We start from the raw sequence: 12,529 nt of genomic DNA on the forward strand, positions 1-12,529 counted from the left end.
GGGAAATGTGAAATTATCCACTTTGGTAGGAAGAATGGAAAAGCAGAATATTTTTTAAATGGTGAGAGACTAAGAAATGTTGGCATTCAGAGGGATTTAGGTGTCCTTGTAGATGAATCACAGAAAACTACATGCAAGCAATTAGGAAGGCAAATAGTATGTTAGCCTTTATTGGAAGGGGGTTGGAGTATAAGAGTAAGGAGGCCTTGCTGCAATTATATTGGGCTCTGGTGAGACCACATCTGGAGTACTGTGTAAAGTTTTACTCTCCTTACCTTAGAGGGGGTGCAACAATGGTTCACTAGATTGATTCCTGGGATGAGAGGGTTATCCTATGAAGAGAGATTGAGTAAAATGGGCCTACATTCTCTGGTGATTAGAAGAATGAGAGGTGATTTCATTGAAACATATAAGATTCTGAGAGGGCTTCAAAGGGTCGATGCTAAGAGGCTTTTTCCCCTGGCAGGAGACCAGAACTAGGGGTCAGTTTCAAGATAAGAGGTTGGCCATTTAGGACTGAGATGAGGAGAAATGTCTTCACTCAGTGGGTTGTGACTCTTTGGAATTCTCTACCCCAGAGGGCTGTGGATGCTCAGTTCTTTAATATATTCAAGATTAAGATCGATAGACTTTTGGACGCTAAGGGAATCGAGATATGGGGATTGGGCGGGAAAGTGGAGTTGAGGTACAAGACCAGCCATGATCTTAATGAATGATGGAAAGCAGGCTCAAGGGGCCTTATGGCCTACTCCTGCTCCTATTTCTTGTGTTCTTAAACAATGTTTGGCTAACCCATATTAACATTGATCGACTTGCACTAGATTCTGTTTAAAAGGTACATGTTGACCCAAGTTAAAGCCAAATGCTATTTATTGACAATAATCTATTGGCATCAGATTCAAAATATGCTCATTGATATTAATTGTAGTCTTAACCAAATCCTATTTAACAATTGTGAACTAGCAATAGATTCAGTTTCAAATGTACACATTGACCATATCATACGTTTAAGCCAATCCTACTTGCACTAAATTGTCAGTTCAAAATGTAAACACTCACACAAATGTACATATTGGTCCTATCATGTGTCTGAGCTAAGCCCAGTTTATTAACAATTATGTACTTGCACCAGATTCAGTTTAAAATGTTTACATTGGCCATACCAGGGCAGCTTCTGCCCGAAACTGGAATGAAGTCAGCAGAGAGAGTGGCTGTGCTGTCCACCCATTCTTAACGGTGTAAAGCCCACGACGTTTTGAGATCTGGGCCTCAGTTACATGCCTGGTGAGCAGCAGCCTGCCAGTTGTGGGCGGATGTGAAATCGGACAGCTCCCATGCTAAGCTGTGTGGTAGCACCCCTGCTCCTCCTTACCCCACCAAAAAAAAATCAAAAGTTTCCTGAGCTAGTTTGTGAGTGGCTTCCAACTAATTTTGAAATGGGATCCTTCAATAGGTGTTGGGCCCCTCATTAACATATTCAAGGGGCTTAATGCCTGTTTTAAATGGGTGCCATGAATTTAGTAGTCGGACCAATGCCTGCGCAGATTGGGCATCGATAGTCCCACTGCTAAATTGGTATGCTTTGTGCCCATCTTACGCCGGAAAAACTGATGCATCACATGAATTTCTACCTTGATATTTTGTAAACAGTACCACAAAATCTTATTTGTATACTATTGATGCCTGTAAGCACCTGTTTGTTCTAATTTTAAATGAGAAGGTAACCACAATAAGAGGACTGGGTGATGTAATGGCTTAGAGACTGGTCTTTCACCTGTCGGATCTAGGTTTAGATCCAGCCCAGGCTAATGGGTGAAAGTCTCCTCTGTCTGCTGGCTGTAAGGGTTCATTGTTTGTGAGAGCCAATCCAGTTTCTTCTGAAAGCTGCCCCTAATTTAGCGCTCTCCCTCAGACCATAAAATATCTGGTGAGCAATGGAAAAGTCACACTGATGCAGTAGGAGTTGCTCTTCTGAGATTGGGCTGAGTGGAGTAGAGAAAAAGGAGCTTTAATATGTGTCTAACCTGTTCTGGAAGTGCTTGAAATGGAAAATTCCATTTCCCAGCAGAACATCTTGAAAAAGCTGGCTTTGTTAAAATTGGGAACAATAGATAACTTAATTCACATTTTAAAATTTAATTTGCAGCAAAATATGAATGAACATTTTATTCTAAAGAAACTTGATGTCATGAAGAGCTGGAGAAGTGATATGGCGCATTTGTGTGATTTGAGTGATAAACTACTTTTAACAAGAGTGGCTCTGTGCAGTAGAATGACTGATAACACAGGTAACATTTTTAAAAGGAAAATTAATTATTTTCTTTTTTTTTACTGGTTATTTTGGATTGATTTTATTTTAGTCCTCAGCAGTGATAATAAATGCTGCAGGCAGGCTCCATAATTTTCTGCAATGGAACTAGAACTACATAACTTATCACTTCCCTCCTTTTCCCCCTGAAGTCCCTGTTCCTTATGCATTTTTTTTTCCATCCAAGAGAATGGTCTGAAAACCCATTCTTAGATTCTTGGGAGATGTTTAAAAACAGGGAAGTAGACTCATTCTCCTTTTTCCTCCCCTCTGTTTGTGGTAGCATCTCATCTCATCCCTGTGTATCGGTATGCTGGCATGAGTCAAAACTTGAGTCAGGGCCTCATACTTGCTACAGTATGCCTTATGATGCAAAATAGCTTTACCACTTTTAAGATCATAAAGCATGGAGTCAGAAAAGCTTATCCAGCCCATCAAGCCAGATTCTTCCATGGACCACTTACAATCTACTCTGCCTAATATTCTGATAGTAAACTGTATAAATACTCCCTGATCCTCAAAGATAATCCGGCAGAGCTACAGAATATTGTTCTGCCCTCTGCAGACAATATCGCCTCCCCCCCCCCCCCCCCCCCCCCCCCCAATATCCAAACAACAAAAAAGTATTATATCTTAACATTTTTTTGGAAAATAATTATAGGGCACAAGTAAATTTTCAGATCCAGATCCCTGCTAATATGGGTGCAACACTGACTCGTATATTAAATTTCTGAATAAAAATTATACTGTAAATGCTCACTTAAATGTAATAGCGGCAAATATTCTGCCATGCTTCTGGCCAAAAAACCATTGGCACTATCATCAATAATAGGATTTCTCTCTTTATTTTGTTCTCATTGGAGTGAAAAACATTAACACATTTTTGTACCATAAACAAAATGGGGCTACTTTTCCCTGTTGAGTATTATCTATTTTGTTAAACAGAATCCAATTTTCAGCTGGGAGAGGTAATTGAAGAAGAATACAAGCAAATGTGGGATGCCGTGTCCAGTTTAACCTCTGGCTATGACATTGGGAAAGCATTTCCTTTGCAAACCACTGCAAAAATGATGGTGCAAGAGAATGACAATCCACTGGAAGAAGGTAATTGAAACCTGAGGTCGAAACCCACCTTCCTTTTGTAATATGATATTATATAGTAGGTTTGATCCCAGTAAAGATTTCTTGTGCTGAAAAATATTTCAACTGTATGGCACCTTTTTAATATAAAAGAACATTGAAGAGAATTCACAGATATACATATGCAAAATGGGCATTGAACCAGAAGGAAGAGGTCAGGAGGAGTCAACATAGGCTAGATTCAAGAGCTGGTATTTAGGAAGGTTCTTTAAAAGTGGAGATGTTTACTGAGGGAGCTTCTAATGTAGTCAGAGGCACCTAAAGGCTCAGCCACCAATGGTGGGTTGGGGTGGGGGAATTGCACAAAAGACTGGAGTTAGAGGAATTGAGGGGGTATTAGGGCTGGAGGAGATGGCAGAGTTAGGGTGTAACAAGGCCATGGACTGATTCATAGATGAAGACAAAGGTTTTGAATTGAATGCGTTGAGTGAATGCGGAACCATGTAATTCAGTTAAGGATAGAGGCGAGGGGTGAGTGATATGGTGCAGGACTGGATACGTGTGCCAGGATTTTGGATAAGTGAAAGTTGATGGAGAGTGAAGGATGGAAGGCCATCAAGGAGACCATTAAGAGTAGTTATTTTCAAATGCTTAATCAATTTCCTTTTTAAATGATATATTCTCTGCTTCGACAGCTACTTTGTGGGAAAGCAGTCTATGTTCTTACTGGGGGGAGAAAAGATCTTCTACCTTTCCCCTTCATTCTTCCAGTGATATTTGTGTGACAGGGCCCCTTCCTTACCAATTTTCCACCTGTGGAAACAACCTCTTACTATTCCACCCTCTCAAATTTTCATAATTTCAAACACCTTTTATTAGATCTCCTGTTAATCTTCTCTGTTCCTGTGGAAATGGCACCAATTTTTCAAGCCTTCATTCATAAATTTTTATTCCTGATATTCTAGTTAATCTTCACTGTATCCTTTCCATGACTTTAATTTATTTCATATAACAGGGTGCTTAAAACTGTATGTAATACTCTTCACTAATATCTTGTAGAAATTAAACATCACTTTCTTGCTTTTGTATTCAAAGTCCTATGTTTAAAACTCCATCCCACTTAACATTTTGATGGACTGACTGCATTCGATGGAGGTGAATTTTCATGTCTGCTGTAACTTTGGCAGAAGAGCTGCGAAAACTTAGGAAAAATGACATAAACATAATTTATGCCATATTTCTGGAGTTTCCATGGCTCTTCTGCTGAAGTTATGGCGGACAAAAGGGAGAACACCTGCACCTGCATCCTTAGATCGTTCTCTCCCTCCACTCTAATATAAAAAAAACTTGCCCTTTTAAGGAGTGCTTTATTTCACTATTCTTTGCTGGCTGCCACGCTTCCTTACACTACAGTAGTGACTGCACATCAGAAGTACTTCATTGGCTGTGAAGCACTTTGGATGTCCTAAGCTCCGAAAGGCACTATAAATGCACTTTTTTTTTCCCTGGGAAGAGGGTGCTGGGTGTGGACTTAGGTTGTGGCAGGCCTGAGGTGTGTTAGCGGGGTCTTGGGGCATTTGAGGTGGAGGGTTGCTGGATGTGCTGGTACTGGGAGGAGGGTTGCAAGGTGCAATTGATTAAAAGCACGCTGCTAGGGATTTTGGCAGGGGAGGAAAAGATATGATGCTTGGTTTGGAGCGGATGGGAGCAACAAGAGTTGGCAGAGGGAGTGTGGCGGGAGAAGGTTTGCATGCTCGTATGGAGGAGGATCTGTCACAATGACTGACGGAGGAGGGCAATCTTTAAAAACTGTTTCCAAAGCAGTGACTTTAGAAAACCTGTATTTAAAATTACAGCTGATTATACACATTGCTCTTGGTCACTGTGGGGGAAACTCTTTTATGCAAACAACCCCCCCCCCCTCCAAACCTTCCCTGCTGCTGCCATGACCAGGGAGATTTTAGAGTAGGGAATAAGGAAACGTGTATATTATTTAAAATACTGCTGAGTATATTCATTTTAAATACTAGTTGATCGCCATGGGGTTGCACACAGTCAAGATCCGATGTAGTTTTCAGGTGAAGTATGATCGGAGGGCAGGAAATAATTGGACCAGTCTGTGCAAATGTATTCAGTCCCTATTTTAAAGTCATACATTCTGTCCTTATTTTTATATAATACTTTGATTTAAGATTTTATAGATAAATAGCAAAATTTGCAGCATTTTGGGAAGCAGAGAAGTAGAGTTGGTTAGAGCATAGGAGCTTCTCTGCAGTACAGCCTGAGGAGCTGGGAGAGAAAAAACTGATGCTGCAGCATCACCCCTGGCAGGAGGTGTGTCATTAGAGTGTGACAAGTTTACATTATAAATGTGGACTTTGAATTTATAATAGAGAAAGTTGACACAGAGTGGGAGAATAATGTGATTTTTTTTTAATACAGGAAAATGTAAGATTTTTAATATTTTAGATAGATTGTAGGTAATACAGATTTCATCAGTGTTGGTGAAATCCTTTGAACAAATCAGCAAATTCTCCCCATCCCAATCACACATCACCCGATATGACTTCCATCCTCGCGGCCATAGTGCCACTTGCAAATGCTAATAGCCACATTCTTAGCCACTGCTGAGAATAGGCTGCAGGTTCTTGCATGCTCTCACTGCTTTAGAATATTTAAAAGTGCTGAAGAATTTGCAGCAGGTTTCATTGTGACTGTTAGCACTTGGCAAGGACGGGTGGCTTTGAGCTCCTGCCCGGTTGTGACGGACAAGGAGCTGCTGCAGCAGAGGCCTGAGGTGGGACAAGTGACAGAATGGGGGAGGCAACAATGGGAAGGGAGCAGACAATAGGCTGGATTGTAGTATCTCCAAGGTGGCTTGCACCATGAAGAGCACATGAGTGCTATCTATCTTGGAGACACAACCGGGAGGTTGCAGAAATAAGTAATTAACAGTGCCACCTATACTGGAAACCAAATTTGGAGGACTCATTGGTAAGTAAAATGAATTGATATGCTAAAGTGTGGCAGGCTTGATGGAAGTAATTAAGTGTAGCTTAACAAGACTTGCATACATGCATACAAAGCCTTCTTAATATATTACAGATTAGCATTTTTTAAAATTTAATTTTACATTTTTTAAAATCCTAACAATTGGATGTGTCACTATTCTGTTCATTTGTTTTACCAAAAGATCAATTGGAGGTTGTTCCTGAAGTATGTTTGATCCCAGTAAACAACCCCTTAGTTGAGGAATATGCTGGAGCTATTCTAAAGGACCTCCCTACATTAAGCAGGTGAGAGCTATTTTAAATTCTATTATAACATTTTCTAGCATGTTGTATTTAGGATTTGCTTTTGGCTTTGGATGTAATTCAGTCAAATCTGACTTATGGGCTTCTGTTGATTTGAATTTCAGCTTTGGAGATGCAAACTGAGGAGCCACAAGTTTGGGTTAAAAAGGGTGGGAGACCATCTAAATAGGAATCTAAAACTGATGCTTAAGTTGAACCTTGCATGTTTGCACTTTAATAATTTCCGCAAATTTTAAAAGGTCTCATATTTAGATTTGTGTTGTATGTCTATTTTCCAATGACACTATTTTTGGAACCGATTTGAAATTTAAAAAAACTTTTTTTAAATGCAGAGACAGTTCTGTGGTTACATCGCTTTCTGAAAGCAAAGAATTTGATAAGCTTTTGCATTGGCCTTCTGGTAAACCTCTCAGTGATGATTACGAAAGGACCCGAGCATCAACATTTGGTAAGAAGTTTAATGATAATGGATTTGTGCAAAGTAATCTTGTTTTAACTTACTTTAGTACAATAAAATCCACTCATAAGATCACCACTTGTAATGATATGGATGTAAATGTTCAATTTTAAATGCCAAATCCATATTGTATTGAAGGCATGGGGCATTTCTTCATTAGGTGCCTAATGTGCCTAAAGAAGATCTGAAACAAAGGGAACAATGGACTTTAATATCCAAAAGCATTACAAAAATGATTCAGGAGAACTTTGACCATGGAATTAAAAAGCTAGAGGAGTTTCTGAAAAAAGCTAGAGAAATTGCTGACGACGCCTTATGTCGTCAGCAATTTCTGGATCATTGATCCTAACCTAACAAACCGCTGACACAGAAATATTCTGTTTTGACTTATCGATTAATCTCTCTGCACAGGAGAAAAAAGCAGCGATCCCTTGGTAAGAAAGCGCATGCTTAGAAGTTATCAGAAGCTTGTGCGGTTTCACAGGTTCTATGGATCGACACTAGAGGGCAACATCACAAAGAATATTATCACCAGTGCGCAAGGGGGTACAGCAGCAGCAGCACCGAAACTGACCAGTGTCGTAAGTGCGAAAGGCAAAAAGTTACCTGTGAGTAATACCTGTGAATTTTTGTGTTCCATTTTATTTTGTGTATTTTTGTCATAGCTTAAGGAATGTTTTTTGGAAGTAAGCTTTTTTTTATAGATCGTTCCAACTTTATTTTTAGTCATTAAATATTATATATTAGCCCAAATGGAATTTTTTCTTTTACAGAGCAATGTTGCGTGAGCATCAAGTATTCTACTTTAGGTGTTGGAGATAAATTTTACGATTTAGTGCTTCCACCCCAGCTTTGTTTGACCGGCAAATTGGGAATTCAGGCATGTAGTTCAGTGTACCTGATCCATGACTCGCATGACCTTCTGACCATTAAGAATCGGGCACTCTGATCTCTGCGATCAAATTCCGATTTGCACTGCATTGTGCAAAGTTCTACTGGGAGCGCTGAATTGTTAAATTTATTCCATAATGCCATCTAGGTGAATGGCAAAATGCCTTTCATACTTCCCCAACAGTGCAACTAATTTTCCCAGTGGCAGTTGACTAATGCAGCCTGCTTATGGATGCTTCCTTTTAGCTATAATGTGATTTAAAAATATTGAGAGTGAAAACTGTTAATTTTCTCTGTTAGAATGGAGTAAACTAAAAGTGGACTGAACATTTATTTTACAGCCTAAGAAGAAAGCTGACATAATTGCTGAAGAAAACATGAGGAAAAAGAAAGAGAAAGAAGATCTGAAACAAAGGGAACAATGGACTTTAATATCCAAAAGCATTACAAAAATGATTCAGGAGAACTTTGACCATGGAATTAAAAAGCTAGAGGAGTTTCTGAAGAAATGCTCAGGCGACTCTGTCAAGTTGATTGCAGAGATGGATGTGCTTGAAAGCTGCTTTAAAATCTGGGTAGAACACTGCCAAATTACAGGTGTGAACAAGTGTATTTTCTTTTAAGTACAGTTTATGGACAAATGAAGTCCACTAAAAATAGTCTGCCTTTTATGAAATTTGTGTATTTTTCTTCTACTCTTGCCAGTACAGATAATTTCAGGAATATGATTTGATTACTGCCCTATATTTAGATTGTAGTACCAAGCTAGTAGTGCCAATTTCCATTTAGCACTACATGGCTTACTGCTATTGTGGTTATTTTAGATAAACCAGGTAAAGTAATTCACACCTACTTCCAGTTTTCTAATCTGGAAAGGTGGTAACTCTAAACTACTTTTAATATCACTTGTGGCAATTTTTTCTGTGTCCCAATAGTGGCTGGAATCTTGTTACGGGGTGCAGGGGGCTGGTGGGGAATGGCTAGCTGTGTCAGATAAAAGTAGTTGGGTGGCCTAGACAATTTATAAAGAACATGCTTGCTGCCCATTGTTTACTCCTGATCTGTTTATAGTCTACTTGAACATATGTCATGGTATTAGTTTTCTCAAGCATTGAGCTCCCATTACTGTCACTAGTGAATTAAAATGTTTAAATTAAGTTCTTAACACCATCACGGGAAAATAGCTGGATGGAAATTTAGTTGAATGTGGAGCCCGTTAACTTATAATATAAATACATAATATTTTTCCTGGTCAGTCATATTTTATTTGACTATGAAACCTCAGTGCTGTCTTCTGGATGCTGATATACACTATAGAGTAGATTTTATAAATTAACACTCCATGCAGAGCTGTGCATGATGGATGCATCTTAGGAATTTGGGTGTGGAGGGCAAACTGCATGATTTTCTGTTTATTGAAATTTAATGATTGAAAAATTGTGCTAGACGCACTGACCTTGTGTCTTAATTGCCAATATGTGCTCCTGTCACACAAAGTTTGCACTGGTACACTATATGTTAAGAAAAGTAAATGTTTTTGCTGAGTAGGCTAAAAAGAAAGTTTGAACCCAAGAAAAGAATGCCTAATACGTGGATGCAAATAACAACTTGCATTTATATAGCAGCTTTTTAATATAGGAAAATGTCCCAAGGTGCTTCATAGAAGCGTAATCAGACAAAAATTGACACTGAGCCAAAGGAGGAGATATTAGGAGGGGTGACCAAAAGCTTGGTTTAAAAAGGTATGTTTTAAGGAGGGTCTTAATGGAGGAGAGAGGTTTAAAGGGGGAATTGCAGAGCTTAGGGCCTGGATGGTTGAAGGCATGGCTGTCAATGGTGGGGCATAGGGGGATGTATAAGAGACTTGAGTTGGAGGAACAGAGTTGTAAGCCTGGAGGAGGTTAGAGATGGGGAGGGGCGAGGCCACAAAGGGATTTGAACAAAAGGATGAGAATTTTAAATTTGAGACATCGGGAGCCAATGCAGGTCAGTGATGCAGGTGATTGTGAGTGGGACTTGGTGTGAGTTAGGATATGGACAGCTTAGTTTTGGATAAGCTGAAGTTTATAAAGGGTGGAAGGCCAGCCCGGAGCACAATGGAATAATTGAGTCTGGAGGTAGCAAAAGCATTAATGAGCGTTTCGGCAGCAGATGGGCTGAGGCAGGGGAGGAGATGGGCAATGTTATAGAGGTGGAAATAGGGAGTCTTTGTGATGGAGTGGATATGGGATTGGAATCTCAGCTTGGGGTCTGATAGGATGGCGAGGTTGTGAACAGTGGACTTCAACCAGATTCAGTGGCCGGGGTGAGGGATGGAATTGGTGGCAACGATATGGAGTTTGTGGCTGAGGTCAAAGACGATGACTTTGGTTTGCCCAATGTTTAACTGGTGGAGATTGCGGCTTTTCCAGGACTGGATGTTGGACATGCAGGCTGACAACACAGGCGGTTGAGAGGTAGAGCTGAGATTTGTCAGCGTACATGAACCTGATGCCTTGAGGGGCAGCAAATAAATGAGGAATAGGAGGAGGGTTAAGGATAGATATTTGGGGGACTCCAGAAGTAACAGTGTAGGGTGGGAAGAAAAGTTATTATTGGAGATGCTCTGGCTACGATTGGATAGGTAAGGTTGGAACCAAGTGAGGGCCGTCCCACTCAATGGAGGCGCGACTTTGGCGGAAAATGGTGTGGTTGACCGTGTCAAATGCTGTAGAGAGATCAAGATGATTCAAACGTGGAGTTATGGGAAAGATGGGTATGGACTAGGGAGGAGACAACATGTTCAAGGAAGTTGGAAATGGGGTGGTAGTTTGCAAGAACAGAGGGGCGAAGGTGGGTATTTTGAGGAGAAGGTTGATGACTGTGGCTTTGAAAGGGAGGTGGGCAGTACTGAGGAGAGGTAACTATTTACAATGTCAACTAGCATGGGAGCCAGGAAGAGAAGTTGGTTGGTCAGGTTAATGGGATTGGGGTCAAGACAGCAGGAATTGGGCCTCATGGACAGGATGAGCTTGGATAGGCCATGATGGGAGAGAAGTTAGAGAACGGCGTGGGCTCGGATATAGGGCAGGGTGGTAATGTTAGTTAAAGTTTGGCTTGGTGGGCAAAGAGAAGAGGAGATGCGGCAGAGGAGGCTGAATGAATGGACTCAATCTTAAGTCCATGAGCTCCTCACACTTGGAGGTGAGGCCTAACGAGGCAGGGGAGAGGGGTTTAAGGAGACTATTGGTAGGCGAGAAGATAAGCCAGGGGTTATCTTTGCATTCCAGGATGATCCTGGAGTAGTGAGTGGTTTTGTGGAGGGGAGAGCAAGGTCTGAAAGTGCTTGAAGTGGTCCCACCAGTTCTGGCGATGGATGGCTGAGTCAGTTGTGCGCCAGTTACGCTCAAATTTTTGTGCCCCTTGGACTTAAGGGAATGAAGATGGGGGGCCATACCAGGGGACCGAGCAGGGTGGAATAGAGTAATGGCTTTGCTGGGGAAAAGGATATCAAAGTTAGAGGGGAGGGAGTAATTGAGCAGATTGACTGGCAGAAGTATCGTGAATGGAGCTGCAAAGGCTAGACAGCTGGGAGTTTGGAAGTGCAGTTAGTTGTAAGTGACTTGGAGAGCTTTTTTGGGGGGTCAGACGCAGAAGTGTTAGAAGAGGGTAGGGGTATGTGAGTGGTGAGGGATACAAGGAAGTGGTCACAGATGGCCTGCCTGATCGAGACAACGGGGGTAGAAAGGCCATGAGAGATGGCACGGTCGAGGGGGTGACCAAGAGTATGTGTAGGAGAGTTTATAAGGAGGGAGAGGTTAAGGGAGGGCAATGAAATTAGAGAAGAGTGGGCAAGGTGAGTTGTGATGGAGATTGAAGTTGATGACGAGTGTGGCACCAAGGAGCCCTAGTAAAATTGAAATCAAAGGAAATCGGGGAAAACCTTCCAGTGGCTGGAGTCATACCTAGCACAAAGGAAGATGGTAGTGGTTGTTGGAGGCCAATCATCTCAGCCCCAGGACATTGCTGCAGGAGTTCCTCAGAGCAGTGTCCTAGGCCCAACCATCTTCAGCTGCTTCATCAATGTCCTTCCCTCCATCATAAGATCAGAAATGAGGATGTTGGCTGATGATTGCAGTGTTCAGTTCCATTCACAATCCCTCAGATAATGAAGCAGTCCGTGCCCGTATACAGCAAGACCTGGACAACATCCAGGCGTGGGCTGATAAGTGGCAAGTGACGTTCGTGCCAGGCAATGACCATCTCCAACAAGAGAGTGTCTAATCACCTCCCCATGACATTCAACGGCATTACCATCGCCGAATCCCCCACCATCAACATCCTGGGGGTCACCATTGACCAGAAACTTAACTGGACCAGCCACACACATACTGTGGCTACAAGAGCAGGTCAGAGACTGGATATTCTGCAGCGAGTGACTCACCTGACTCCTCAAAGCCTTTCCACCATCTACAAGGCACAAGTCAGGAGTGTGATGGA

At 41.4% G+C, this 12,529-nt stretch overlaps 1 protein-coding gene across 1 annotated transcript in view; it reads left to right on the plus strand.

The window, feature by feature from the left end:
• The window catches only part of LOC137326215 (probable ATP-dependent RNA helicase DDX60), a 95,562-nt gene that overhangs the window by 24,050 nt on the left and 58,983 nt on the right, over positions 1 to 12,529 (plus strand). Inside the window, exons 8-13 of the mRNA XM_067991100.1 lie at positions 2,147 to 2,288; positions 3,254 to 3,412; positions 6,582 to 6,684; positions 7,035 to 7,150; positions 7,571 to 7,767; positions 8,392 to 8,647. Of these exons, the coding sequence (XP_067847201.1) occupies positions 2,147 to 2,288; positions 3,254 to 3,412; positions 6,582 to 6,684; positions 7,035 to 7,150; positions 7,571 to 7,767; positions 8,392 to 8,647 (973 nt within the window). The remainder of the gene's footprint in view (positions 1 to 2,146; positions 2,289 to 3,253; positions 3,413 to 6,581; positions 6,685 to 7,034; positions 7,151 to 7,570; positions 7,768 to 8,391; positions 8,648 to 12,529) is intronic.

The sequence above is a fragment of the Heptranchias perlo genome, chromosome 1 (assembly GCF_035084215.1).
Source record: "Heptranchias perlo isolate sHepPer1 chromosome 1, sHepPer1.hap1, whole genome shotgun sequence".
Taxonomy (NCBI): Eukaryota; Metazoa; Chordata; class Chondrichthyes; order Hexanchiformes; family Hexanchidae; genus Heptranchias; species Heptranchias perlo.